This window comes from Anomaloglossus baeobatrachus, chromosome 1 (assembly GCF_048569485.1).
Source record: "Anomaloglossus baeobatrachus isolate aAnoBae1 chromosome 1, aAnoBae1.hap1, whole genome shotgun sequence".
Taxonomy (NCBI): domain Eukaryota; kingdom Metazoa; phylum Chordata; class Amphibia; order Anura; family Aromobatidae; genus Anomaloglossus; species Anomaloglossus baeobatrachus.
In genome coordinates, this window is record NC_134353.1 from 951,580,487 (window position 1) to 951,607,642 (window position 27,156).

The window sequence follows — 27,156 nt, forward strand, 5'->3', positions numbered from 1 at the left end:
GCAGGTTTTAGCATGTACAGACACTCCCCATGTTATCCTATGGGACATGGGGAGTGTCTGTGTCCATGTTGCGGAATGTGCGGCTGCGGAACATGGTGCGGATGTCCCGCAGCCGCACATAAGAGCATGTCAATTATTCCTGCGGAATTACCTGCGGAAATCTTGGCCCTCCACTATGGAAATAGAGGCCCGGATGTCCGCAGGTAATTCGCATGAAAGTCCGCAGGTTTACCGCTGCTATATCTCTGGAATCCCGCAGCTAAAAAAATAGCTGCGGATCGCCGGCGTGCAGCTGTGGGAAACCTGCGGCCGTACCTGCGGATACATCCGCAGGTGCGATCTCCCGTGGGCACATAGCCTAAAATCGCTTCAAAACCAGTAAAGTAGATAAATCCCCGGCCCAGACGGCAGACACCTCCGAGAACTGCAGGGATTAAAGGGAAGGTGCCGCGTTCTTTATGTTCGTATTAATAATAGTATGAAATTAAATGGATTTGCTGTGTAACGACAGTCGCCTCCTTTATGGCAGCCCCTGGGCATTCACTCTGATGGTTGGGCTGCGACCCTATACTTAATACAGGAGAGCTCCCGCTGTGGCCTGTAGACGCCCCCTGAGCTGTCCACATCACAGCAGAGGGAGGAGATCGGCGCCATCTTTGTGCAGCTCACAGTGTATGCTGCACTTATCCCCTGTAACCTGTTCAGCCTGTGTGAGTACCGGCGCCCACCCCCCGCCGCCACCGCTACTACCTTCTCCAATGACTCCCCCTGAGAGAGCGACAGACCCCACACTACACATGGGGGAGAGAGAGCGACAGACCCCGCACTACACATGAGGGAGAGAGAGCGACAGACCCCGCACTACACATGGGGGAGAGAGAGCGACAGACCCCGCACTACACATGGGGGAGAGAGCGACACACGGTTTGAGTAACTCCTCTAAAAACTGGACAATTTTATGACCAAGAATAAAGTGTTGGAGTTGCCCGATCTGCTGCACAGTCTCCTCCTCAGATCGGATTCAGTTGGCGCCAACAGAAAAAAAGGGAGGATGACATCTGCACTGTTTTATCTTTTCAAATAATTTCCCCTTATTATCTTCAGTTATTTTTTTTTTGTGTGTGTTTTTAGTTGATTTTTCTCAACATCATCTCATCCTCTTTACAATAAATGATCTTCTGTTTTGTTTTGATTTTTCCTGATTGATCCATAAAAGATGAATAAGGACAAAGTCCAAATTATTGAGAAGATATTAAACCTCAGTCTGGAGATAATCTTCCATCTTACTGGAGAGGTGAGAGGCTCTGATGTCATCACATTACATCATTATCTATGGGAATAACAGAGGATATGACCGGGGAGGTGAGAGACTCTGATGTCATCACATTACATCATTATCTATGGGAATAACAGAGGATATGACCGGGGAGGTGAGAGGCTCTGATGTCATCACATTACATCATTATCTATGGGGATAACAGAGGATATGACCGGGGAGGTGAGAGGCTCTGATGTCATCACATTACATCATTATCTATGGGAATAACAGAGGATATGACCGGGGAGGTGAGAGGTTCTGATGTCATCACATTATATCATTATCTATGGGAATAACAGAGGATATGACCGGGGAGGTGAGAGGTTCTGATGTCATCACATTACATCATTATCTATGGGAATAACAGAGGATATGACCGGGGAGGTGAGAGGCTCTGATGTCATCACATTACATCATTATCTATGGGAATAACAGAGGATATGACCGGGGAGGTGAGAGGTTCTGATGTCACCACATTACATCCTTATCTATGGGAATAACAGAGGATATGACCGGGGAGGTGAGAGGTTCTGATGTCACCACATTACATCCTTATCTATGGGAATAACAGAGGATATGACCGGGGAGGTGAGAGGTTCTGATGTCATCACAATACATCATTATCTATGGGAATAACAGAGGATACGATCAGGGAGGTGAGAGGTTCTGATGTCATCACATTACATCATTATCTATGGGAATAACAGAGGATATGACCGGGGAGGTGAGAGGCTCTGATGTCATCACATTACATCATTATCTATGGGAATAACAGAGGATATGACCGGGGAGGTGAGAAGTTCTGATGTCATCACATTATATCATTATCTATGGGAATAACAGAGGATATGACCGGGGAGGTGAGAGGCTCTGATGTCATCACAATACATCATTATCTATGGGAATAACAGAGGATATGACCTGGGAGGTGAGAGGTTCTGATGTCACCACATTACATCCTTATCTATGGGAATAACAGAGGATATGACTGGGGAGGTGAGAGGTTCTGATGTCATCACATTACATCCTTATCTATGGGAATAACAGAGGATATGACCGGGGAGGTGAGAGGTTCTGATGTCATCACAATACATCATTATCTATGGGAATAACAGAGGATATGATCGGGGAGGTGAGAGGTTCTGATGTCATCACAATACATCATTATCTATGGGAATAACAGAGGATATGACTGGGGAGGTGAGAGGTTCTGATGTCATCACAATACATCATTATCTATGGGAATAACAGAGGATATGACCGGGGAGGTGAGAGGTTCTGATGTCACCACATTACATCCTTATCTATGAGAATAACAGAGGATATGACCGGGGAGGTGAGAGGTTCTGATGTCATCACAATACATCATTATCTATGGGAATAACAGAGGATATGACTGGGGAGGTGAGAGGTTCTGATGTCATCACAATACATCATTATCTATGGGGATAACAGAGGATATGACCGGGGAGGTGAGAGGTTCTGATGTCATCACATTACATCCTTATCTATGGGGATAACAGAGGATATGACCGGGGAGGTGAGAGGCTGTGATGTCATCACATTACATCATTATCTATGGGGATAACAGAGGATATGACCGGGGAGGTGAGAGGCTGTGATGTCATCACATTACATCATTATCTATGGGAATAACAGAGGATATGACCGGGGAGGTGAGAGGCTCTGATGTCATCACATTACATCATTATCTATGGGGATAACAGAGGATATGACCGGGGAGGTGATTGGACTCTGGAAATGTCTGTAGTGATATTATTAATGTCTTCACACTCAGGATTACACAGTAGTGAAGACCTCTAGTGATCGCTGTCAGGCCCCTGTGTCTGAAGGACGGGGAGGAACCCTGAGCCCAATCCCGGGGCCTCCACCTCACCCCCGGATACATGAGAACATCAATGACCAGAAGATCCTAGAACTCACCCACAAGATGCTTGAGCTGCTGACTGGAGAGGTGACACTGCCGGGAATGCTGGGACATTATACAGGACAGCACTGGAGGATTCTGGGTGATGACCATATCATTGTGTTGTCAGGTTCCTATAAGGTGTCAGGACGTCACCGCTTATTTCTCTACGGAGGAGTGGGAGTATCTAGAAGGACACAAGGAGCAGTACAAGGAGGTGATGATGGAGGAGCCCCAGCCCCGCACATCACCAGGTAATAGACAGGACTGAATACACCCGGCCTATAATTATCTGTATGTAATAATGATGTCCGTCCTGTCTGTGTCTCCTGCAGGTCTCTCCAGTACGAGGACGACCCCAGAGAGATGTCCCGCTCCTCCTCCTCCTCCACAGGATCCTCAGGTAGATGGAGATCTCCCCTATGAGGTGTGGACGGCTGTGACCTCCTTGTGTTCAGTCTTGTTTTCTCCTCCAGTATTAGATGTTTATACTTGTGTAATGAGAGCGGTGGAGACGGCAGGATCACAGCTGACCACAGACCTCACATGACCGGATCTTATCTCCATTATTCCCGGGGACTTTTACAATATTTTGTTTTGCAGGTTTTGGATCTGGATAAAGATCTGAACAATATTAATTCTCCAGAGAGAAATGTGAGGGGCGATCAGCGGAGTAACGAGGGGATTCCTACAGATCACCGCCCCGGTGAGTACAGACCACCCAATAACGCACACAAGTCACACATTCCTATATTTCCGCTCTTTGCTGTGTCAGTTTCTCCAGCGGTATATTAACCCTTCATGTAAAATACACATGAAATGTGAATGAATCTGTGATCCCGCCGGTGCAGGTGATAACACGGGATGTGCAGTTATGTTATAGAGGAGAAATACAGCTGGACATGAATTCTGCCGATGTGAGCGAGGACCAGCTCCAGCTCTTTCCTATTATCCGCTGTCAGGGCTGATGAGGGGTTTCTCCAGTTTAGGGACTTAAGGTAGTGTCACACATAACGAGATCGCTAGCGAGATCGCAGCTGAGTCACCGTTTGGTGACGCAGTAGCGATCCCGTTAGCGATCTCGTTATGTGTGACACCAGCGATCAGGCCCCTGCTGTGAAATCGCTAGTCGTTGCTGAATGGTCCAGGTCATTTTCTTCAAAGGCGACATCCTGCTGAGCAGGACACATCGCTGTGTTTAACACTGTGTGACAGGGTCACAGTGACTGCTGAGATCGTTATACAGGTCGCTACTGCGACCTGTATTGTTCCTGCATCGCTGGTAAGATCTGTCTGTGTGACATCTCACCTGCGACCTCCCAGCGACTTACCTGCGATCCCTATCAGGTTGCATCGTTTTCGGGATCGCTGGTAAGTCGTTGTGTGTGACTGGGCCTTAAGAATCCATTATCTCCTATTACACTCATGTCAGTGTGTGACAGATACAGAACATGGAGACATAAACCCAAATAACAGGAGCGGATGGAGATTACTGCTCTGAGGGTCGGTAATGCTGCTCACCAGAGAGGAGGAAGAGACGGAGATGGCAGAGCGTTATTATCACATAACAAATATCATGGTTACATGAAAGACGAGCGTCACCTCTTATATATAACCCATTGTGTCCTGATAGGATGTCCGGGGTCCGACAATTTAATCCTGATATTGGGGGGGGGAAATTCTTGAGCGATTCTTCCTGATGAAATGACGTCAGTGAATGTGCAGGAGACGAGTCTAATAATAGGAAAAAGAATAAAGTGTTTCTAGATTCTGATCTGATTTTCTTCTAGGAGACAAAATGTTCAGGTTTTTTCTCTTTTTAATCACAAGATGCTGAAATGTAACAAATCTCTCCTCGGTTGCTCATTTCTGTTGCTGACTCTTTCATCTTAGGCTAGTTTCACACTTGCGTTGTGTGACACATGTGATTGATATATTGTAAATAGTGTGATGATAAAGGCAACGGATTCCTGTGAAATAATGTATTGCGTTCTTTTAGTTTTCTTTAGCCGAGAGAGAGACCCCATCATTACCGCACATACACCGGCACTACCGCCCCCATCATCACCGCAGACATACCGGCACTACGGCCCCATCATCACCACACACACACCGGCACTACCTCAGTGACGTCCCCGCTGACAGCGCGATTCACTTCAGTTGCTCTGTGGAGCTGACAGTGAGCGGCGGTGTTCTACTGCCACTTCTGTCAGCTTCATGTAGCAGAGCTGAAAGCGTCGTGGGACCTCATGTGGATTTTGCCGGACCTGGAGGGGTATTTGAGGAATAATAAAGTGGTGAAATAGGAGATTTATTTGTCGTTTATTTCAATTAAAGGATTTTTTCGGGTGTATGTGTTTATTTACTTTAACTACAGATTAATTATGAGGGGTGTCCCATAGACGCTGTGGAGACACGGGGCTCAGTTGGTGCTCTCGTCCTCTGGCCCAGCCGCCTTTAGAAAGACAGCGTGGCTCAGGGCTCATCCCAACTGAACGCCGGCCTCCTTAACCGTGGGCGTAACACTACTCAGACAACACAGGTTGAGGGAACCACAAAAATTAGACTTTATTGGATCCCCAAACAATCAACGGCACATAACACATAACCAGCAAAACACAAATGTAACAGGCAACAGAGTCTCACCCTTTCGCTGGCTCACCAGAGATTTAGAATGTCCATGCCTCAGAGGTCCCAGGGCTATTTACTCCAATCCAGCAGCACCCTGCTTTTGGAGGTCACCCACCGAGAAAGGAATAATGCCAGATTTAGGAAGCTGTCTGAGGTCTGCAAAGTCTGTAGCAGGTGACTGAACTGTCCCAACCTGAGTGTCCTCCTTAGGTAGCCCAGGTATGATGATATAATCCTGGCAGCCGGAGTCGAAATCCCTAGACTGTGGATATGGTCTCCAAACGGAACCGGAGTCCCTAGATTGAAGTCACAAGGTATCCTGATCCTCTAGTCAACACCTAAGAGCTTAGACTGGATCCATCAGCATCCATCAACCTTCATCAATCTGGTGGCTTAAAGAAGTCCTCTCTTATAGCCACAGCCCTCCCTCTGGGCACACTGCGTATTCATGGATTGCTTCTCCCATTGGACGAATTTCAAGCTACATGGACAATGCTCATTCAAATTATGTGGATAGAAAGACTGAGGATATCTACATGAAGTTTGCAAGTCACCGACTAGACAATGGCGACTAAGGTAATTACATTAGCAATACACAACTACAATACAATGATTACTGGAAGAGTCTGGAGAAACAATAGCTAAGCAAACATAAGTTAGCACACATAAGAACAATACGTCTGGCTGAATGTTAGGAAACTTTAACCCATGAGAGGCATTGGGTGTCCATGTCGTCACATTCCTCCCTCTTCTTAATATTAGCCAGACATGATAGGCTTCCGATCATCCTTCTCCTCTTGACGGCATTGTCCTTTTTAATTTATTGTACTGCACAATATAGACCCAGTGAGACAGCTGTCACTCAGCGTGGGGGCGTGTCTGGCTGCAACCAATCATAGTCGCGAGTGGGCGGGGGAAGCAGTGAATACGAGATGGAATAATGAGCGGCCGGCATGTTCAAAAGCCGGAGAAGCCGCCAGATCAGTCTGACAGCCGTGCAGCACTGCGACAGTGATCGGTGAGTATGAGAGAGGGGAAGAGAGGGAGAGACCGATATCAACAGAGAGAGAGAGACCGACAGAGAGAGATTGACCGACAGACAGAGAGAGACTGACTGAAAGAGAGAATGTGAGCAAGGATGGTTGACCTTAGGGAGATCAACATCCACCACTGCGGAGACACCATCACGTGTTTCTCAACGCAGTGATTCTAGAGCAATGCCCCCTGGGAAATATTCAAAGCAAGAAGGCCTGCGGAGACACCATCACATTTTTCTCAACGCTGGCAGGAAACTAGCCAGGTCTATCTATGATGAGGGGCAAATACCCCGAAACGGCTGTCTGTGGATGGATACCATGTTTGGCATAGGTGGTCTCCTTGACTGGAGACTGCCCTTCCCGTGGTTGTTCCTTCCCGGTGAAAGACCTGGCTAGTTTCCTGCCAGCGTTGAGAAACATGTGATGGTGTCTCCGCAGGCCTTCTTGCTTTGACTGAAAGAGAGAGACTGACTGAAAGAGAGAGACTGACTGAAAGACAGAGACTGACTGACAGAAAGAGAGAGAGAGACTGACTGACAGAGAGAGACTGACAGAGACTGACTGACAGAGAGAGAGACTGACTGACAGAGAGACTGACTGACTGACAGAGTGACTGACTGACAGAGAGAGACTGACTGACTGACAGAGACTGACTGACTGACAGAGACTGACTGAGAGAGACTGACTGACTGAGAGAGACTGACTGACAGAGAGAGACTGACTGACAGAGAGAGACTGACTGACTGACAGAGACTGACTGACAGAGACTGACTGACAGAGACTGACTGACAGAGAGAGACTGACAGACAGAGAGAGACTGACAGACAGAGAGAGACTGACAGACAGAGAGAGACTGACTGACAGAGAGACTGACTGACTGACAGAGAGACTGACTGACTGACAGAGAGACTGACTGACAGAGACTGACTGACTGACAGAGACTGACTGACTGACAGAGACTGACTGACAGACAGAGAGAGACTGACTGACAGACAGAGAGAGACTGACTACCAGACAGAGAGAGACTGACTGACAGACAGAGAGAGACTGACTGACTGACAGAGACTGACTGACAGACAGAGAGAGACTGACAGACAGAGAGAGACTGACAGACAGAGAGAGACTGACTGACAGAGAGAGACTGACAGAGACTGACTGACAGAGACTGACTGACAGAGACTGACTGACAGAGAGAGACTGACTGACAGAGAGAGACTGACTGACTGACTGACAGAGAGAGACTGACTGACTGACAGAGAGAGACTGACTGACTGACAGAGAGACTGACTGACAGACAGAGAGACTGACTGACAGACAGAGAGAGACTGACTGACAGACAGAGAGAGACTGACTGACAGACAGAGAGACTGACTGACTGAGCGAGACTGACTGACTGAGCGAGACTGACTGAGCGAGACTGAATGACTGAGCGAGACTGAATGACTGAGCGAGACTTACTGACTGACAGAGAGAGACTGACTGACAAAGAGAGACTGACTGACAAAGAGAGACTGACTGACAGAGAGACTGACTGACTGACAGAGACTGACTGACAGACAGAGAGAGACTGACTACCAGACAGAGAGAGACTGACTGACAGACAGAGAGAGACTGACTGACAGAGACTGACTGACAGACAGAGAGAGACTGACAGACAGAGAGAGACTGACAGACAGAGAGAGACTGACAGACAGAGAGAGACTGACTGACAGAGAGAGACTGACAGAGACTGACTGACAGAGACTGACTGACAGAGAGAGACTGACTGACAGACAGAGAGACTGACTGACAGACAGAGAGACTGACTGACAGACAGAGAGACTGACTGACAGACAGACAGAGAGAGACTGACTGACAGACAGAGAGAGACTGACTGACAGACAGAGAGAGACTGACTGACAGACAGAGAGACTGACTGACAGACAGAGAGACTGACTGACTGACAGACAGAGAGACTGACTGACTCACTGACAGACAGAGAGAGACTGACTAACAGACAGAGAGAGACTGACTGACAGACAGAGAGAGACTGACTGACAGACAGAGAGAGACTGACTGACAGAGAGAGACTGACTGACAGAGAGAGAGACTGCCTGACTGAGCGAGACTGACTGACTGAGCGAGACTGACTGACTGACTGAGCGAGACTGACTGACTGACTGAGCGAGACTGACTGACTGACTGAGCGAGACTGACTGACAGAGAGAGACTAAAAGAGAGAGACTGACTGACTGAGCGAGACTGCATCATCACCCCTATACTGCTGTATGGCAGCGAGGTATGGGGCCCAGTGACCTACCCAGACCACACAAAGTGGGATTTCAGCCCAACCGAAGTCTTCCACATGGAGTTCTGTAAATATCTCCTCCAAGTCCATCGCAGCACCTCAAACATAGCCTGTTGGGCAGAGCTGGGCCGATTCCCCTTATGGTTCAATATACACAAGAGGGCGCACATACAGAACAGCAACCCCAGCTCCTACCATCATAAAGCCCTGCTGAGCCAGAGCCCAGAGCAAGCCAGGAACCCCGGCAGCCAAAGTCAGCAACACACCCTGACAAAAGCCCAAATAAAATGAGATCTCAGGGAGCGGCAAGATGCAATACATAGAGAACTGGAAGAGTGAATTACAGAACTCCCAGAAACTCACCATCTACCGGTCACTGCAGAGGGACTACACTCTGGCCCCATATCTGGAGAGGTTATGCCTCCACAAAGACAGGCAGACCCTGAGCCTGTACAGACTGAGTGCCCACAGCCTAGAGGTGGAAACAGGGTGGCACCGACAGACATACAAGCCGCGGGAGAACAGACTGTGCCAGCACTGCCAGCAGGGGGCTCTGGAGGACGAGACGCACTTCCTGCTGCACTGTGACAAATACTCAGCAGCAGGGTCGGACTGGGGTGTGAGGGGCCTACCAGGGAAATTGCCTCTAGGGGCCCACACTATGGCTACCATAAATGTTTTTATTAGTTGATCATTTTTGGCTTCTCAGTATAAGGTGCGCCTTTTAGCAAACTCTACAGTGCGCAGAAGAGCCCTGTCCTGTGCCTGCTGATAGCGCAGAAGAGCCCTGTCCTGTGCCTGCTGATAGCGCAGAAGAGCCCTGTCCTGTGCCTGCAGATAGCACAGAAGAGCCCTGTCCTGTACCTGCAGATAGCGCATAGAGCCCTGTCCTGTACCTGCAGATAGCGCATAGAGCCCTGTCCTGGGCCTGCAGATAGCGCAGAAGAGCCCTGTCCTGTGCCTGCAGATAGCGCAGAAGAGCCCTGTCCTGTGCCTGCTGATAGCGCAGAAGAGCCCTGTCCTGTGCCTGCTGATAGCGCAGAAGAGCCCTGTCCTGTGCCTGCAGATAGCGCAGAAGAGCCCTGTCCTGTGCCTGCAGATAGCGCAGAAGAGCCCTGTCCTGAGCCTGCAGATAGCGCAGAAGAGCCCTGTCCTGTGCCTGCAGATAGCGCAGAAGAGCCCTGTCCTGTGCCTGCTGATAGCGCAGAAGAGCCCTGTCCTGTGCCTGCAGATAGCGCAGAAGAGCCCTGTCCTGTGCCTGCAGATAGCGCAGAAGAGCCCTGTCCTGTGCCTGCTGATAGCGCAGAAGAGCCCTGTCCTGTGCCTGCAGATAGCGCAGAAGAGCCATGTCCTGTGCCTGCTGATAGCGCAGAAGAGCCCTGTCCTGTGCCTGCTGATAGCGCAGAAGAGCCCTGTCCTGTGCCTGCAGATAGCGCAGAAGAGCCCTGTCCTGTGCCTGCAGATAGCGCAGAAGAGCCCTGTCCTGTGCCTGCAGATAGCGCAGAAGAGCCCTGTCCTGTGCCTGCAGATAGCGCATAGAGCCCTGTCCTGTGCCTGCTGATAGCGCAGAAGAGCCCTGTCCTGTGCCTGCAGATAGCGCAGAAGAGCCCTGTCCTGTGCCTGCAGATAGCGCAGAAGAGCCCTGTCCTGAGCCTGCAGATAGCGCAGAAGAGCCCTGTCCTGTGCCTGCAGATAGCGCAGAAGAGCCCTGTCCTGTGCCTGCAGATAGCGCAGAAGAGCCCTGTCCTGTGCCTGCTGATAGCGCAGAGAGCCCTGTCCTGTGCCTGCTGATAGCGCAGAAGAGCCCTGTCCTGTGCCTGCTGATAGCGCAGAAGAGCCCTGTCCTGGGCCTGCAGATAGCGCAGAAGAGCCCTGTCCTGGGCCTGCAGATAGCGCAGAAGAGCCCTGTCCTGGGCCTGCAGATAGCGCAGAAGAGCCCTGTCCTGGGCCTGCAGATAGCGCAGAAGAGCCCTGTCCTGGGCCTGCAGATAGCGCAGAAGAGCCCTGTCCTGGGCCTGCAGATAGCGCAGAAGAGCCCTGTCCTGGGCCTGCAGATAGCGCAGAAGAGCCCTGTCCTGGGCCTGCAGATAGCGCATAGAGCCCTGTCCTGTGCCTGCAGATAGCGCAGAAGAGCCCTGTCCTGTGCCTGCTGATAGCGCAGAAGAGCCCTGTCCTGTGCCTGCAGATAGCGCAGAAGAGCCCTGTCCTGGGCCTGCAGATAGCGCAGAAGAGCCCTGTCCTGGGCCTGCAGATAGCGCAGAAGAGCCCTGTCCTGGGCCTGCAGATAGCGCAGAAGAGCCCTGTCCTGGGCCTGCAGATAGCGCAGAAGAGCCCTGTCCTGTGCCTGCAGATAGCGCAGAAGAGCCCTGTCCTGTGCCTGCAGATAGCGCAGAAGAGCCCTGTCCTGGGCCTGCAGATAGCGCAGAAGAGCCCTGTCCTGGGCCTGCAGATAGCGCAGAAGAGCCCTGTCCTGGGCCTGCAGATAGCGCAGAAGAGCCCTGTCCTGGGCCTGCAGATAGCGCAGAAGAGCCCTGTCCTGGGCCTGCAGATAGCGCAGAAGAGCCCTGTCCTGGGCCTGCAGATAGCGCAGAAGAGCCCTGTCCTGGGCCTGCAGATAGCGCAGAAGAGCCCTGTCCTGGGCCTGCAGATAGCGCATAGAGCCTTGTCCTGGGCCTGCAGATTGCGCAGGATTTCTTGTAGCCTCTTATTTATTGCAGTTAATAATGAATCTGTTATTTACAGTCAGTCGCAGTTTCTTACACACGGACATTCCTTGTCCTAGGAAAACCACCGAGTCCATCAGTCAAATAATATTCAAAGTGAAGCAGAACGTTCTCCAGCATCTTCACATGGAAAAGATGACTAAAATTAATCCCCCTCTGCCGCCATCTATTCCCCCCATATAGGGTCTGCCCTGACTTGGGAACTCCCCTATAGAGTCAGTATATGGGGTGCGCAGCATTACCACCCAATACTCCTCCATGTGGAGACTGGTGAATTCTCTTCTCTCTCCCCCTCACACATTACATCATTATCAGTAATGATCGGCCCCCAGTGTCTGCACTGGATGTGACCAGTCATTCTGTGGGGACAGAGGCCTAGAAAAGCCGCACTATGGTGTCCACATTAGTGTTACATGTTGGATAAACCCTTTATTAGTCCTGTGTATTCTGATAACACTGCTCTATAGACAGATCATGTATTTTTTTTTTACATATACAGTATTTATACTGAAGCCCCTCCTGTACTATCATCACATATAGAAGCCGCCTAAAGAGTAATTACATATAGCCTAAGATACTGACACTGGGGTACAGAATAATGACACTGGGGTACAGAATAATGACACTGACAATGGGGGTACAGAATAATGACACTGACAATGGGGGTACAGGATAATGACACTGGGGTACAGGATAATGACACTGGGGTACAGGATAATGACACTGACAATGGGGGTACAGGATAATGACACTGACAATGGGGGTACAGGATAATGACACTGGGGTACAGGATAATGACAGTGACACTGGGGGGTACAGGATACTGACACTGGGGGTACAGGATAATGACACTGACACTGGGGGTACAGGATAATGACACTGACACTGGGGGGTACAGGATAATGACACTGACACTGGGGGTACAGGATAATGACACTGACACTGGGGGTACAGGATAATGACACTGACACTGCGGGTACAGGATACTGACACTGACACTGGGGGTACAGGATAATGACACTGACACTGGGGGTACAGGATAATAACACTGACACTGGGGGTGTAGGATAATGACACTGACACTGGGGGTACAGGATACTGACACTGGGGGTACAGGATAATGACACTGACACTGGGGGTACAGGATAATGACACTGACACTGGGGGGTACAGGATACTGACACTGGGGGGTACAGGATAATGACACTGGGGTACAGGATAATGACACTGACACTGGGGTACAGGATAATGACACTGATACTGGGGTACAGGATAATGGCACTGACACTGGGGGTACAGGATAATGACACTGACACTGGGGGTACAGGATAATGACACTGGGGTACAGGATAATGACACTGACACTGGGGGTACAGGATAATGACACTGGGGTACAGGATAATGACACTGACACTGGGTGTATATAATAATGGCACTGACAATGGGGGTACAGGATAATGATACTGGGGTACAGGATAATGACACTGGGTGTATATGATAATGGCACTGACAATGGGGGTACAGGATAATGACACTGGGGTACAGGATAATGACAGTGACACTGGGGGTACAGGATAATGACACTGACACTGGGTGTATATAATAATGGCACTGACAATGGGGGTACAGGATAATGACACTGGGGTACAGGATAATGACAGTGACACTGGGGGGTACAGGATAATGACACTGACACTGGGTGTATATAATAATGGCACTGACAATGGGGGTACAGGATAATGACACTGGGGTACAGGATAATGACATTGACACTGGGGGGGTACAGGATACTGACACTGGGGGTACAGGATAATGACACTGACACTGGGGGGTACAGGATACTGACACTGGGGGTACAGGATAATGACATTGACACTGGGGGGGTACAGGATACTGACACTGGGGGTACAGGATAATGACACTGATACTGGGTGTATATGATAATGGCACTGACAATGGGGGTACAGGATAATGACACTGACACTGGGGGGTACAGGATACTGACACTGGGGGTACAGGATAATGACACTGACACTGGGGGGTACAGGTTAATGACACTGACACTGGGGGTACAGGATAATGACACTGACACTGGGGGTACAGGATACTGACACTGACACTGGGGGGTACAGGATAATGACACTGACACTGGGGGTACAAGATAATGACACTGACACTGGGGGGTACAGGATAATGACACTGGGGTACAGGATAATGACACTGACACTGGGGATACAGGATAATGACACTGACACTGGGGGTTACAGGGTAATGACACTGACACTGGGGGTTACAGGGTAATGACACTGACACTGGGGGTACAGGATAATGACACTGGAGTTACAGGGTAATGACGCTGACACTGGTGGTACAGGATAATGACACTGGGGGTTACAGGGTAATGACACTGACACTGGGGGTTACAGGGTAATGACACTGACACTGGGGGTACAGGATAATGACACTGACACTGGGGGTACAGGATAAGACACTTGATGTCAAAGAATGGGAAAGCTGAAAGCTGAGGACAAGATGGCTATCTATCAGACCATAGAAAAGATGGATTATTAGGAGGAAAAGAGCTTCTTTCCCTCAGCTCAGCACCCAGCTTTCCCAATCCCATCCCATGCTGTGACTGCTGCTATCCCTCTTTCCCTAATCCCTACTGATATATGGCTACTGTGTGGACTTCACTCAAATCATGCAGCACCCCCCAAATCACACGGCACACACCCTTTTCCGTTTATTATTATTATATTACCCCTCTCTCAAACACACTGAAATCACATGTGTCACACACCCTGTATCCCTTAACACCCCTCTGTCACAGTCTGGACCCCCCATATGCCACTCACCCTGCACCCCCCCCCCCCCCCCCCCCTCACCGGACACTTCTTCCTCCGGCACATCATCACTGAACGGCAGCTCCTGCCCGGCTCCTCCCACACAGTCACATGGGCATGAGTCATCGCAGGTCCTGCACCACTAGAATGCTTCTTCTTCCTCTCAGATGGACTCCTGCTCAGCCCCTGCCGCGCTGCAGCAAACCTCCGGGTGCCTCCAGGTCAGGAGCGCGCCTCCCCCCCTCCTATCATCTGACTGCTTCCTGCAGCCTGCAGACAACATTATGACCTGCGGTGGCGTCTGGCGAGCCGCGGCCGCAGGTCATTGTAATACACCCGGCGGGGGGCCCTGCAGGCTGCCGGTGACAGCATAGATTACAAACAAGGGTGGGGCCTACCGGGGGTTTCCCCGGTACCCCGCCACGCCAGACCGAGCCTGCTCAGCAGTGAGGGCCTCCCACTTCCAGAAATTTACCACTCATACCCCGGACTTTCCATCCATGGACGAGGACATGAAACTCCGCTTCCTACTGGGGGAAGAGGAATCAATGGTGGAGATCGCTCCCAATATGTCACCACGTGTCATAAGCTGAGGGAAACCTAAGACCCCTAAATGGACTTTGAGAGCCCAAATTGTGCCCCCAACTCCCCATAACCCTGATCCCCTCCCACCACACTTACCGTATTTCTCCTGCTTTGGCAACACTAATTGTATTTTGGTCCTGCCAATAAAGCATACAGTCAGGGCCAGAAATATTTGGACAGTGACACAAGTTTTGTTATTTTAGCTGTTTACAAAAACATGTTCAGAAATACAATTCTATATATAATATGGGCTGAAAGTGCACACTCCCAGCTGCAATATGAGAGTTTTCACATCCAAATCGGAGAAAGGGTTTAGGAATCATAGCTCTGTAATGCATAGCCTCCTCTTTTTCAAGGGACCAAAAGTAATTGGACAAGGGACTCTTAAGGCCTGCAATTAACTCTGAAGGCGTCTCCCTCGTTAACCTGTAATCAATGAAGTAGTTAAAAGGTCTGGGGTTGATTACAGGTGTGTGGTTTTGCATTTGGAAGCTGTTGCTGTGACCAGACAACATGCGGTCTAAGGAACTCTCAATTGAGGTGAAGCAGAACATCCTGAGGCTGAAAAAAAAGAAAAAATCCATCAGAGAGATAGCAGACATGCTTGGAGTAGCAAAATCAACAGTCGGGTACATTCTCAGAAAAAAGGAATTGACTGGTGAGCTTGGGAACTCAAAAAGGCCTGGGCATCCACGGATGACAACAGTGGTGGATGATCGCCGCATACTTTCTTTGGTGAAGAAGAACCCGTTCACAACATCAACTGAAGTCCAGAACACTCTCAGTGAAGTAGGTGTATCTGTCTCTAAGTCAACAGTAAAGAGAAGACTCCATGAAAGTAAATACAAAGGGTTCACATCTAGATGCAAACCATTCATCAATTCCAAAAATAGACAGGCCAGAGTTAAATTTGCTGAAAAACACCTCATGAAGCCAGCTCAGTTCTGGAAAAGTATTCTATGGACAGATGAGACCAAGATCAACCTGTACCAGAATGATGGGAAGAAAAAAGTTTGGAGAAGAAAGGGAACGGCACATGATCCAAGGCACACCACATCCTCTGTAAAACATGGTGGAGGCAACGTGATGGCATGGGCATGCATGGCTTTCAATGGCACTGGGTCACTTGTGTTTATTGATGACATAACAGCAGACAAGAGTAGCCGGATGAATTCTGAAGTGTACCGGGATATACTTTCAGCCCAGATTCAGCCAAATGCCTCAAAGTTGATCGGACGGCGCTTCATAGTAAAGATGGACAATGACCACAAGCATACAACCAAAGCTACCCAGGAGTTCATGAGTGCAAAAAAGTGGAACATTCTGCAATGGCCAAGTCAATCACCAGATCTTAACCCAATTGAGCATGCATTTCACTTGCTCAAATCCAGACTTAAGACGGAAAGACCCACAAACAAGCAAGACCTGAAGGCTGCGGCTGTAAAGGCCTGGCAAAGCATTAAGAAGGAGGAAACCCAGCGTTTGGTGATGTCCATGGGTTCCAGACTTAAGGCAGTGATTGCCTCCAAAGGATTCGCAACAAAATATTGAAAATAAAAATATTTTGTTTGGGTTTGGTTTATTTGTCCAATTACTTTTGACCTCCTAAAATGTGGAGTGTTTGTAAAGAAATGTGTACAATTCCTACAATTTCTATCAGATATTTTTGTTCAAACCTTCAAATTAAACGTTACAATCTGCACTTGAATTCTGTTGTAGAGGTTTCATTTCAAATCCAATGTGGTGGCATGCAGAGCCCAACTCGCGAAAATTGTGTCACTGGCCAAATATTTCTGGACCGAACTGTATTTGAATTTGACTGACTGACAGAGAGAGACTGACTGACAGAGACTGACTGACTGACAGAGACTGACTGACTGAGCGAGACTGACTGACTGAGCGAGACTGACTGACTGAGCGAGACTGACTGAGCGAGACTGACTGACTGAGCGAGACTGACTGACTGAGCGAGACTGACTGACTGAGCGAGACTGACTGACAGAGAGACTGACTGACTGACTGAGCGAGACTGACTGACAGAGACTGACTGAGCGAGACTGACTGACTGAGCGAGACTGACAGAGAGAGACTGACTGACTGACAGAGACTGACTGACTGAGAGAGACTGACTGTCTGAGCGAGACTGACTGACAGAGAGAGACTGAGCGAGACTGACTGACTGACAGAGACTGACTGACTGACAGACAGAGAGAGACTGACTGAGCGAGACTGACTGACTGAGCGAGACTGACTGACTGAGCGAGACTGACTGACTGACGGAGAGAGACTGACTGACGGAGAGAGACTGACGGACTGACTGACTGAGCGAGACTGACTGACTGAGCGAGACTAACTGACGGAGAGAGACTGACTGACTGACTGAGAGAGACTGACTGACGGAGAGAGACTGACGGACTGACGGAGAGAGACTGACTGACTGACGGAGAGAGACTGACTGACTGACGGAGAGAGACTGACGGACTGACGAAGAGAGACTGACTGACGGAGAGAGACTGACTGATGGAGAGAGACTGACTGACTGACGGAGAGAGACTGACTGACGGAGAGAGACTGACTGACTGACGGAGAGAGACTGACTGACGGAGAGAGACTGACGGACCGACAGACGGAGAGAGAGACTGACAGACGGACCGACAGACGGAGAGAGAGACTGACTGACTGACAAACAGAGAGACTGACCGACAGAGAGAGAGACTGACTGACTGACAGAGAGAGAGACTGACTGACTCACTGACAGACAGAGAGAGAGACTGACTGACTGACAGAGAGAGAGACTGACAGAGAGAGAGAGAGACCCGGAGTGCTTTTAAATGATTTAGAACAATCTGCTGGACATGGTGAGCTTGCTCATTAGAACGTGACGGAATCCTGCAGTGGAATCCATCGCCAAACGCATGGCGATGGAATCCAGCACCATAGACATTCATTATACCTCTTAACGGATCCCAACGGAATCCTGCAGAGTGTGATTTTTTTTTTTTTTTACAGCAACAAAAAATGTTACATTCAGTGTTCCTTCCGCCCGACGATCACTGAAGGTCACCGACAAAACATCTGATGCGCCGCGGGGCGGATGCAACACGAGACCATCCGTTGCAATTCGCCATTAATAGAAGCCTATGAGGAATAAACGGATTCCTGCAACGGGTACCGTAATTCTTCAAGGCGGCGGATTGCAACGGATGCCGCTCAACACAAGTGTGAAACTAGCCTTATAGGGGATTTATGGAAGGAAAGGGGCTGCAGAGCGGTATTCTGTACAGTCATATGTAAACATTTGGGCACCCCTATTAATGTTAACCTTTTTTCTTTATAAAAATTTGGGTTTTTGCAACAGCTATTTCAGTTTCATATATCTAATAAATGATGGACTGAATTATATTTCTGGTTTCAAATGAGGTTTATTGTACTAACAGAAAATGTGCAATCCGCATTTAAATTAAATTTGACAGGTGCATAAGTATGGGCACCTCAACATAAAAGTGACATTAATATTTTGTAGATCCTCCTTTTGCAAAAATCACAGCCTCTAGTCGCTTTCTGTATCTTTTAATGAGTTCTGGATCCTGGATGAAAGTATATTTGACCATTCCTGTTTACAAAACAATTCCAGTTCAGTTAAGTTTGATGGTCGCCGAGCATGGACAGCCGCTTCACATCATCCCACAGATTTTCAATGATATTCAGGTCTGGGGACTGGGATGGCCATTTCAGAACATTGTAATTGTTCCTCTGCATGAATGCCTGAGTAGATTTGGAGCGGTGTTTTGGGTCATTGTCTTGCTGAAATATCCATCCCCTGCGTAACTTCAACTTCATCACTGATTCTTGCACATTATTATCAAGAATCTGCTGATACTGAGTTGAATCCATGCGACCCTCAACTTTTCTTTAACAAGATTCCTGGTGCTGGCATTGGCCACACAGCCCCAAAGCATGATGGAACCTCCACCAAATTTTACTATGGGTAACAAGTGCTTTTCTTGGAATGCTGTGTTTTTTTGCCTCCATGCATAACGCCTTTTTGTATGACCAAACAACTCAATCTTTGTTTCATCAGTCCACGGGACCTTCGTCCAAAATGTAACTGGCTTGTCCAAATGTGCTTTTGCATACCTCAGGCGACTCTGTTTGTGGCGTGCTTGCAGAAACGGCTTCTTTCGCATCAGTCTCCCATACAGCTTCTCCTTGTGCAAAGTGCACTGTATTGTTGACCGATGCACATTGACACCATCTGCAGCAAGATGAAGCTGCAGGTCTTTGGAGGTGGTCTGTGGATTGTCCTTGACTGTTCTCACCATTCTTCTTCTCTGCCTTTCTGATATTTTTCTTGGCCTGCCATTTCTGGGCTTAACAAGACCTGTACCTGTGTTCTTCCATTTCATTACTATGTTCCTCACAGTGGAAACTGACAGTTTAAATCTCTGAGACAACTTTTTGTATCCTTCCCCTGAACAACAATGTTGAATAATCTTTGTTTTCAGATCATTTGAGAGTTGTTTTGAGGAGCCCATGATGGCACTCTTCATAGGAGATTCAAATAGGAGAACTACTTGCAAGTTGCCACCTTTAAATACCTTTTCTCATGATTGGATACACCTGCCTATGAAGTTCAAAGCTCAATGAGGTTAGAAAACCAATTTAATGCTAAAAATTAGTAAATCAGTAAAAAGTAGTTAGGAGGGTTCAAATCAAGAAATTGTTAAGGGTGCCCATACTTTTGCATCGGTCAAATTTTGTTTAAATGCGGATTGCTCATTTTCTGTTAGTACAATAAACCTCATTTCAAACCAGAAATATTACTTAGTCCATCAGTTATTACATATATGAAACTGAAATAACTGTTGCAAAAACCCAAATTGTTATAAAGAAAAAAGGTTAACATTAATAGGGGTGCCCAAACTTTTTCATATGACTGTAAGAATTGATTGCCCCAGCACTGACTCGTTTCCTCTCTTTGCTGCCCCTTTCCTTCCATGATCAGCTCTCTGTCTTGGGCGGTGGGAGCCGGAGGTCGATGCATTAGCTTCTGTAGGATTTTCCTGGGCTATTTCCAGTGTTGTACCTGCTAGCACAACTTGTTGTGGTGAGCGCTGTAGATAATATTTTGGTTGTTGTGCTCGGAGAATTCACACATGGAGCGCTGTTCTCTGTCCTTTTCTTTTTATAGAGTATTTAGACACTCGAGTTTATTGCCTCAGAAAGTATAATTCCTTTTATATCCCTTTTATAAGGCAGCCATGGACACTGTGCTTGTGGTGCCAGGTATGACAGTCATGATGTAATCAATATTATTAACTCATTTTCTATGTGATTTCTTTTTGGTATTGTGGTAGAGTTGTTTTGGTAATAAGACCATCACTATCTGGACAGCACAACTATACTGTAGTCAGGGGCCTGAGTTTACCAGTATAAACAAAGTTTTAAGGTTATAGTGTAAAAAATTTACAAATCTGTTTTATTGTTTTGACTTAAGGTTTTGGCATTATAAAGAATACATCTGAAGAGCAAGTCCGTATCCCAAAAAAAACGTCATCTCTTCACACCCAAGATCCATCATCTGATGTTTCTAAAGACTCTCCTGATTCAACGCAGAATGTTCAGCAAAATAAAAGCCGCACAAGGGGTGATCAACAACTAAGAACTCGCACTGGGGAGAAGCCGTATTCATGTTCAGACTGTGGGAAAGGTTTTAGTTGCAAATCACAGCTTGATGTGCATATAAAAACTCACACGGGGGAGAAGCCATTTTCTTGTTCAGAATGTGGGAAAGGTTTTATTCAGAAATCACACCTTGATTACCATATAAAAACTCACACTGGGGAAAAGCCATTTTCTTGTTCAGAATGTGGGAGAGGTTTTATTCGGAAAGATAGCCGTGATAAGCATATAAAAACTCACACTGGGGAAAAGCCATTTTCTTGTTCAGAATGTGGGAAATTTTTCACTTGTAAATCACAGCTTAATGGGCATATAAGAACTCACACAGGGGAGAAGCCATTTTCATGTTCAGAATGTGGGAAAGGTTTTACTCGGAAACGAAACGTTGATGACCATATAAAAACTCACACGGGGGAGAAGCCATTTTCTTGTTCAGAATGTGGGAAAGCTTTTAGTGTGAAATCACACCTTGATGAACATATAAAAACTCACACAGGGGAGAAGCCATTTTCCTGTTCAGAATGTGGGAAATGTTTCACTTGTAAATCACAGCTTAATGGGCATATAAGAACTCATACAGGGGAGAAGCCTTTTTCTTGTTCAGAATGTGGGAAAGGTTTTACTCAGAAACCATACCTTCATGACCATATAAAAACTCACACGGGGGAGAAACCATTTTCTTGTTCAGAATGTGAAAAATGTTTTAGTTGCAAATCACAGCTTGATAGGCATATAAAAATTCACATGGTGGTGAAGGAATTTTCTTGTTCAGAATGTACGAAATATTTCATTTGTAAATCAAAGCTTGATCTGCATATAAAAACTCACACAGGGGAGAAGCCATTTTCATGTTCAGAATGTGGGAAATGTTTTAGTTGCAAATCACAGCTTAATATGCATATAAAATCTCACACAGGAGAGAAGCCATTTTCTTGCTTAGAATGTGGGAAATGTTTTATTTGGAAATCACAGCTTAATGTGCATATAAAAATTCACAAGGGGGAGAAGCCATTTTCTTGTTCAGAATGTGGTAAAGGTTTTATTCGTAAACCACACCTTGATGACCATATAAAATCCCACACAGGAGAGAAGCCATTTTCCTGTACAGAATGTGGGAAAGGTTTCATTTGTAAATCATACCTTGATGTGCATATAAGAACTCACACAGGGGAGAAGCCATTTTCTTGTTCAGAATGTGGGAAAGTTTTCATTTGTAAATCACAACTTGATGTGCATATAAAAATTCACACAGGAGAGAAGCCATTTTCCTGTACAGAATGTGGGAAAGGTTTCATTTGTAAATCATACCTTGATGTGCATATAAGAACTCACACAGGGGAGAAGCCATTTTCTTGTTCAGAATGTGGGAAAGCTTTTAGTAAGAAGCAAAGCCTTGATGACCATATAAAAACTCACACGGGGGAAAAGCCATTTTCTTGTTCAGAATGTGGGAAATGTTTCATTTGGAAATCAAAGCTTGATGTGCATATAAAAGCTCACACAGGGGAGAAGCCATTTTCTTGTTCAGAATGTGGGAAAAATTTTACTTGTAAATCACACCTTGATAAGCATATAAAAACTCACATGGGGGAGAAGCCATTTTCTTGTTCAGAATGTGGGAAAGGTTTTACTCAGAAACCATACCTTCATGACCATATAAAAACTCACACAGGGGAGAAGCCATTTTCATGTTCAGATTGTGGGAAATGTTTTACTTGGAAATCGCAGCTTAATATGCATATAATAACTCACACGGAGGAGAAGCCATTTTCATGTTCACAATGTGGGAAAGGTTTTATTTGGAAATCACAGCTTGATATGCATATAAAAACTCACACAGGGGAGAAGCCATTTTTATGTTCAGAATGTGGGAAAGGTTTTAGTTGCAAATCACAGCTTGATAGGCATATAAAAACTCACACGGGGGAGAAGCCATTTTCTTGTTCAGAATGTGGGAAAGGTTTTATTCAGAAAGCAAAGCTTGAGTACCATATGAAAACTCACACTGGGGAAAAGCCTTTTTGTTGTTTAGAATGTGGGAGAGGTTTTATTCGGAAAGATATCCGTGATAAGCATATAAAAACTCACACTGGGGAAAGCCATTTTCTTGTTCAGAATGTGGGAAATGTTTCACTTGTAAATCACAGCTTGATATGCATATAAAAACTCACACAGGGGAGAAGCCATTTTCATGTTCAGATTGTGGGAAATGTTTTACTTGGAAATCGCAGCTTAACCCCTTCAGCCCCGGGGCACTTTCCGTTTTTGCGTTTTTGTTTTTTGCTCCCTTTCTTCCGAGAGCCGTAACTTTTTTATTTTTCCGTCAATCTTGCCATATGAGGGCTTGTTTTTTGCGGGACAAGTTGTACTTTTAAATGAAACCATAAGTTTTACCATATGGTGTACTGGAAAGCAGCAAAAAAATTCCAAGTGTGGAAAAATTGCAAAAAAAGTGTGATGGCACAATAGTTTTTGGGATGTTTTATTCACGGTGTTCACTATATGGTAAAACTGATGTGTGGGTATGATACCTGAGGTCGGTGTGAGTTTGTAGACACCAAACATGTATAGGTTTACTTGTATCTAAGGGGTTAAACAAAATTCACAAGTTTGTCCAATAAAAGTGGCGCACGTTTTGCGCCATTTTCCGAAACACGTAGCGTTCTTATTTTTTGGGATCTATGGCTCAGTGACGGCTTATTTTTTGCGTCTCGAGCTGATGTTTCTAATGGTAGCATTTTTGCGCAGATGCTACGTTTTGATCGCCTGTTATTGCATTTTGCATAAAACTTGCGGCGACCAAAAAACGTAATTTTGGCGTTTGGAATTTTTTTGCCACTATGCCGTTTACCAATCAGATTAATTAATTTTATATTTTGATAGATTGGGCATTTCTGAACGCGGCGATACCAAATATGTGTATATTTATTTATTTTTTAACCCTTTAATTTTCAATGGGGGGAAAGGGGGGTGATTTGAACTTTTAGGTTTTTTGTTTTTTTTTTAATTTTTTAAAACTTTTTTTTTACTTTTTTTATTTTATTTTACTAGTCCCCCTAGGGGGCTATAGCGATCAGCAATCCGATTGCTGATCGCTATCTGCTGATCACAGCTATACCGCTGTAAACAGCAGAAATAGTCACTTTCTTTTTTCCTCTGCTCCGTGCCGAGGAAGAATGAAAGTGAAACTTCGTAGCACCAGGCGTCATCACATGACCCTGTGCTACAATGGCAACCACCGAACGTCACGTGATCACTCACGTGACGTCCGGAGGGGGCGGCGGTAAGTAGAAAACATGGCCGCGCGCATATAGATCTCGCTGCCAGACTTTGGCAGCGAGATCTAAGGGGTTAATGTTCCGGGTGGAATGCGATTCCACTCGGAACATGTAGGCACACATGTCAGCTGTTGAAAACAGCTGATATGTGTGCCGATCCACGCAGCCTGCAGGGGGCGGGGCTTACCGGGACACGATCCATGACGGAAAGATCCGTCCATGGTCGTGAAGGGGTTAATATGCATATAAAAACTCACACGGAGGAGAAGCCATTTTCATGTTCACAATGTGGGAAATGCTTTGTTAAAAAATCCACTTTTGTTAGACACATGAAAAGTCACACAAGGTAGAAGATATTTTTATGTTTAGAATGTGGGAAATATTCTAGCAGTAAATCAACTGTGGCTGAACAGATAAGAATTGACACGGGAAAAGCCGTATTCATGTTTAGAATTTGGGAAATATTTTACCCAGAAATCAAATCTTGTCAGACATCAAAGAATTCACAGAGGGAAGAAGCCATTTTTATGTTCTGTATGTGGAAAGTGTAATCACCAAAAGTTACATCTAATTGTACATCAAAAACTCACACAGAAAAAACATGTCTATAACATAAATCTTGGTAGACATCACAAAACTCGCAAACAAGGAAGCAGACATTTTTTTTCAATTGTTGAGGGTGCTTTACACGCTGCAACATCGCTAGCGATAGCACCCACCCACATCGTTGGTGCGATATGTGGGGATCGCTTCCGTAGCGAACATTATCGCTACGGCAGCGTCACACACACATACCCGTTCAGCGATGTCGCTGTTGCTGCCGAACAATCCCTCCTTCAAGGAGGAGGTGTGTTCGGCGTCACAGCGACGTCACAAATTGGCCGTCCAATAGAAGAGGAGGGGCGGAGAAGAGCGGCTGGAACAAGCCGCCCACCTCTTTCCTTCCTCTTTGCTGGTGGACACAGGTAAGGAGATGTTCGTCGCTCCTGCGGTGTCACACATAGTCATGTGTGATGCCGCAGGAACGACGAACAACCTGTGGCATGCACCATCACCGATATTTTGAAAAGGAGTGAAATGTCAATGATCAACGTTTTTTGCGATCGTTGATCGTCGCTCCTAGCTGTCACACACTGCAACGTCGCTAACGACGCCGGATGTGCGTCACAATCACCGTGACCCCGACAATATATCGTTAGCAATGTCACAGCGTGTAAAGCACCCTTTTCTGCCAAATCCTCAAAAGAACAACATCTGCAAGGAGTCTATGTTCTGCATGTCTTTTCTCTGGTTTTCTCCCACACTCTAAAGACTGATTGGGAATGTAGATTGTGAGCCCCAATAAGGACAGTGGTGATAATGTCTGTAAAGCTGCGGAATTAATGACGCTATAAGGCCATGTGCGCACTAGAAAGTGTCTTTTTCTTAAGAAAAAAACGGACCCTCTGAAAGAATCCCACACCTGCGGTAAAAAACCACAGCAAAACCGCAACAGAAACCGCATGCGGTTTCCGCAGGTTGGTCCCTGTGGATTAATACCATTATTTATGGCCAAAACTACAGGTACCTGCAGAAAGAAGTGACATGCTCATACGGAGACCGTCCACATCTCCAGCTAGGTGAGGGACTCAGAACAGCCGGCTGATGTTTCCCCCTGGCTAAGCTGAGCTGAGGTTGGTCGTGTATGTGTTATGCTGACCAGATAAGGAGGAGATGGACGAAGAGGAGTAGTAGGAGGAAACACGGACAGAGAAATGGTCAGCAATCCTCAGTGTTGTTAGGAGATGCGCTAACTTTTGGCTGACTGGTAAAGGCAGCCTTTATCTATCCCTCATTTCCTTGAGATGGCTGGATTGTCATTCTAAATAAGCACTTGTACCTTGTTGTCCCCCCACCTCATTGTATATTGTAAGCTCTCACGAGTAGGGTTGTCTTTTTTTTTTGCTCTAATTATTGTATTTTCTATAACTGTTACTTGTTTCTATAGGAACCTCCTGAATTGTAAAACGATGCGGAATATGTTGGCGCTATATAAATAAAGATTTATTATTATATTAAAATGTTTTCCACCTCTGGTGCAGCCCACATCACATTACACCCTGCCAACCCTGTTTTCACATTTCACCATAACAGCCAAGATTGGAAGGATGCCCTGAAAAAATAACTTTTTTTTTTCTTTTCTAAAAATAAGCTCCCTACAGAGCCTGTTTACCTGGTTCACCCTCACAGCCAACACTGACAGAGATCCACCACAGAACCATACCTCCCAAGCGTCCCGGATTCTGCGGGACTTGCACGATTTATCAGGTCTGTCCCGCACTCCCGCGGCTCACAGCTGATGTACCGGCTCAGTGAATAAATTAAATTATCATCGGCTCTGGATTTTCGGGGCGGCCGGGACTCGAACTCGTGGAATTGTGAGTTCTTGGTTTCAAAGGCAGCAGCTTTACCACTGAGCTACAGCCTGTATTGAAAGCAATAGGAAGATTTTGTTATCTTGACCTCTATACTGCAGGTGAGACACCAGAAGCAGGTTATTCAGCTGCAAAGATGGATGGAGGGATGGATGGAGGGATGATGGATGGAGGGATGAATGGAGGGATAGAAGGAGGGATGAATGGAGGGATAGAGGGATGAATGGAGGGATAGAGGGAGGGATGGATGATAGAGGGATGAATGGAGGGATAGAGAGAGGGATGAATGGAGGGATAGAGGGATGAATGGAGGGATAGAGGCAGGGATGGATGGATGATAAAGGGATGAATGGAAGGATAGAGGGAGGGATGGATGGATGATAGAGGGATGAATGGAGGGATAGAAGGAGAGATGAATGGAGGGATAGAGG

At 46.8% G+C, this 27,156-nt stretch overlaps 3 protein-coding genes across 4 annotated transcripts in view; all 3 read left to right on the plus strand.

Moving 5' to 3' along the window:
• LOC142256961 (uncharacterized) overlaps nt 1–27,156 on the plus strand; it is a 404,836-nt gene that overhangs the window by 38,653 nt on the left and 339,027 nt on the right. The window lies entirely within an intron of this gene.
• The window catches only part of LOC142303547 (uncharacterized), a 71,089-nt gene that overhangs the window by 10,842 nt on the left and 33,091 nt on the right, over nt 1–27,156 (plus strand). Inside the window, exon 3 of the mRNA XM_075345005.1 lies at nt 1,217–1,294. Coding sequence (XP_075201120.1) covers nt 1,217–1,294 — 78 coding nt within the window. The remainder of the gene's footprint in view (nt 1–1,216; nt 1,295–27,156) is intronic.
• On the plus strand, nt 3,380–26,371 carry LOC142256999 (uncharacterized). Its single transcript, XM_075329043.1, is given in 5 exon segments — nt 3,380–3,499; nt 3,581–3,648; nt 3,849–3,951; nt 20,849–23,122; nt 23,125–26,371. Coding segments are annotated over 5 exon segments (2,763 nt in total). The 5' UTR covers nt 3,380–3,465; the 3' UTR covers nt 23,409–26,371.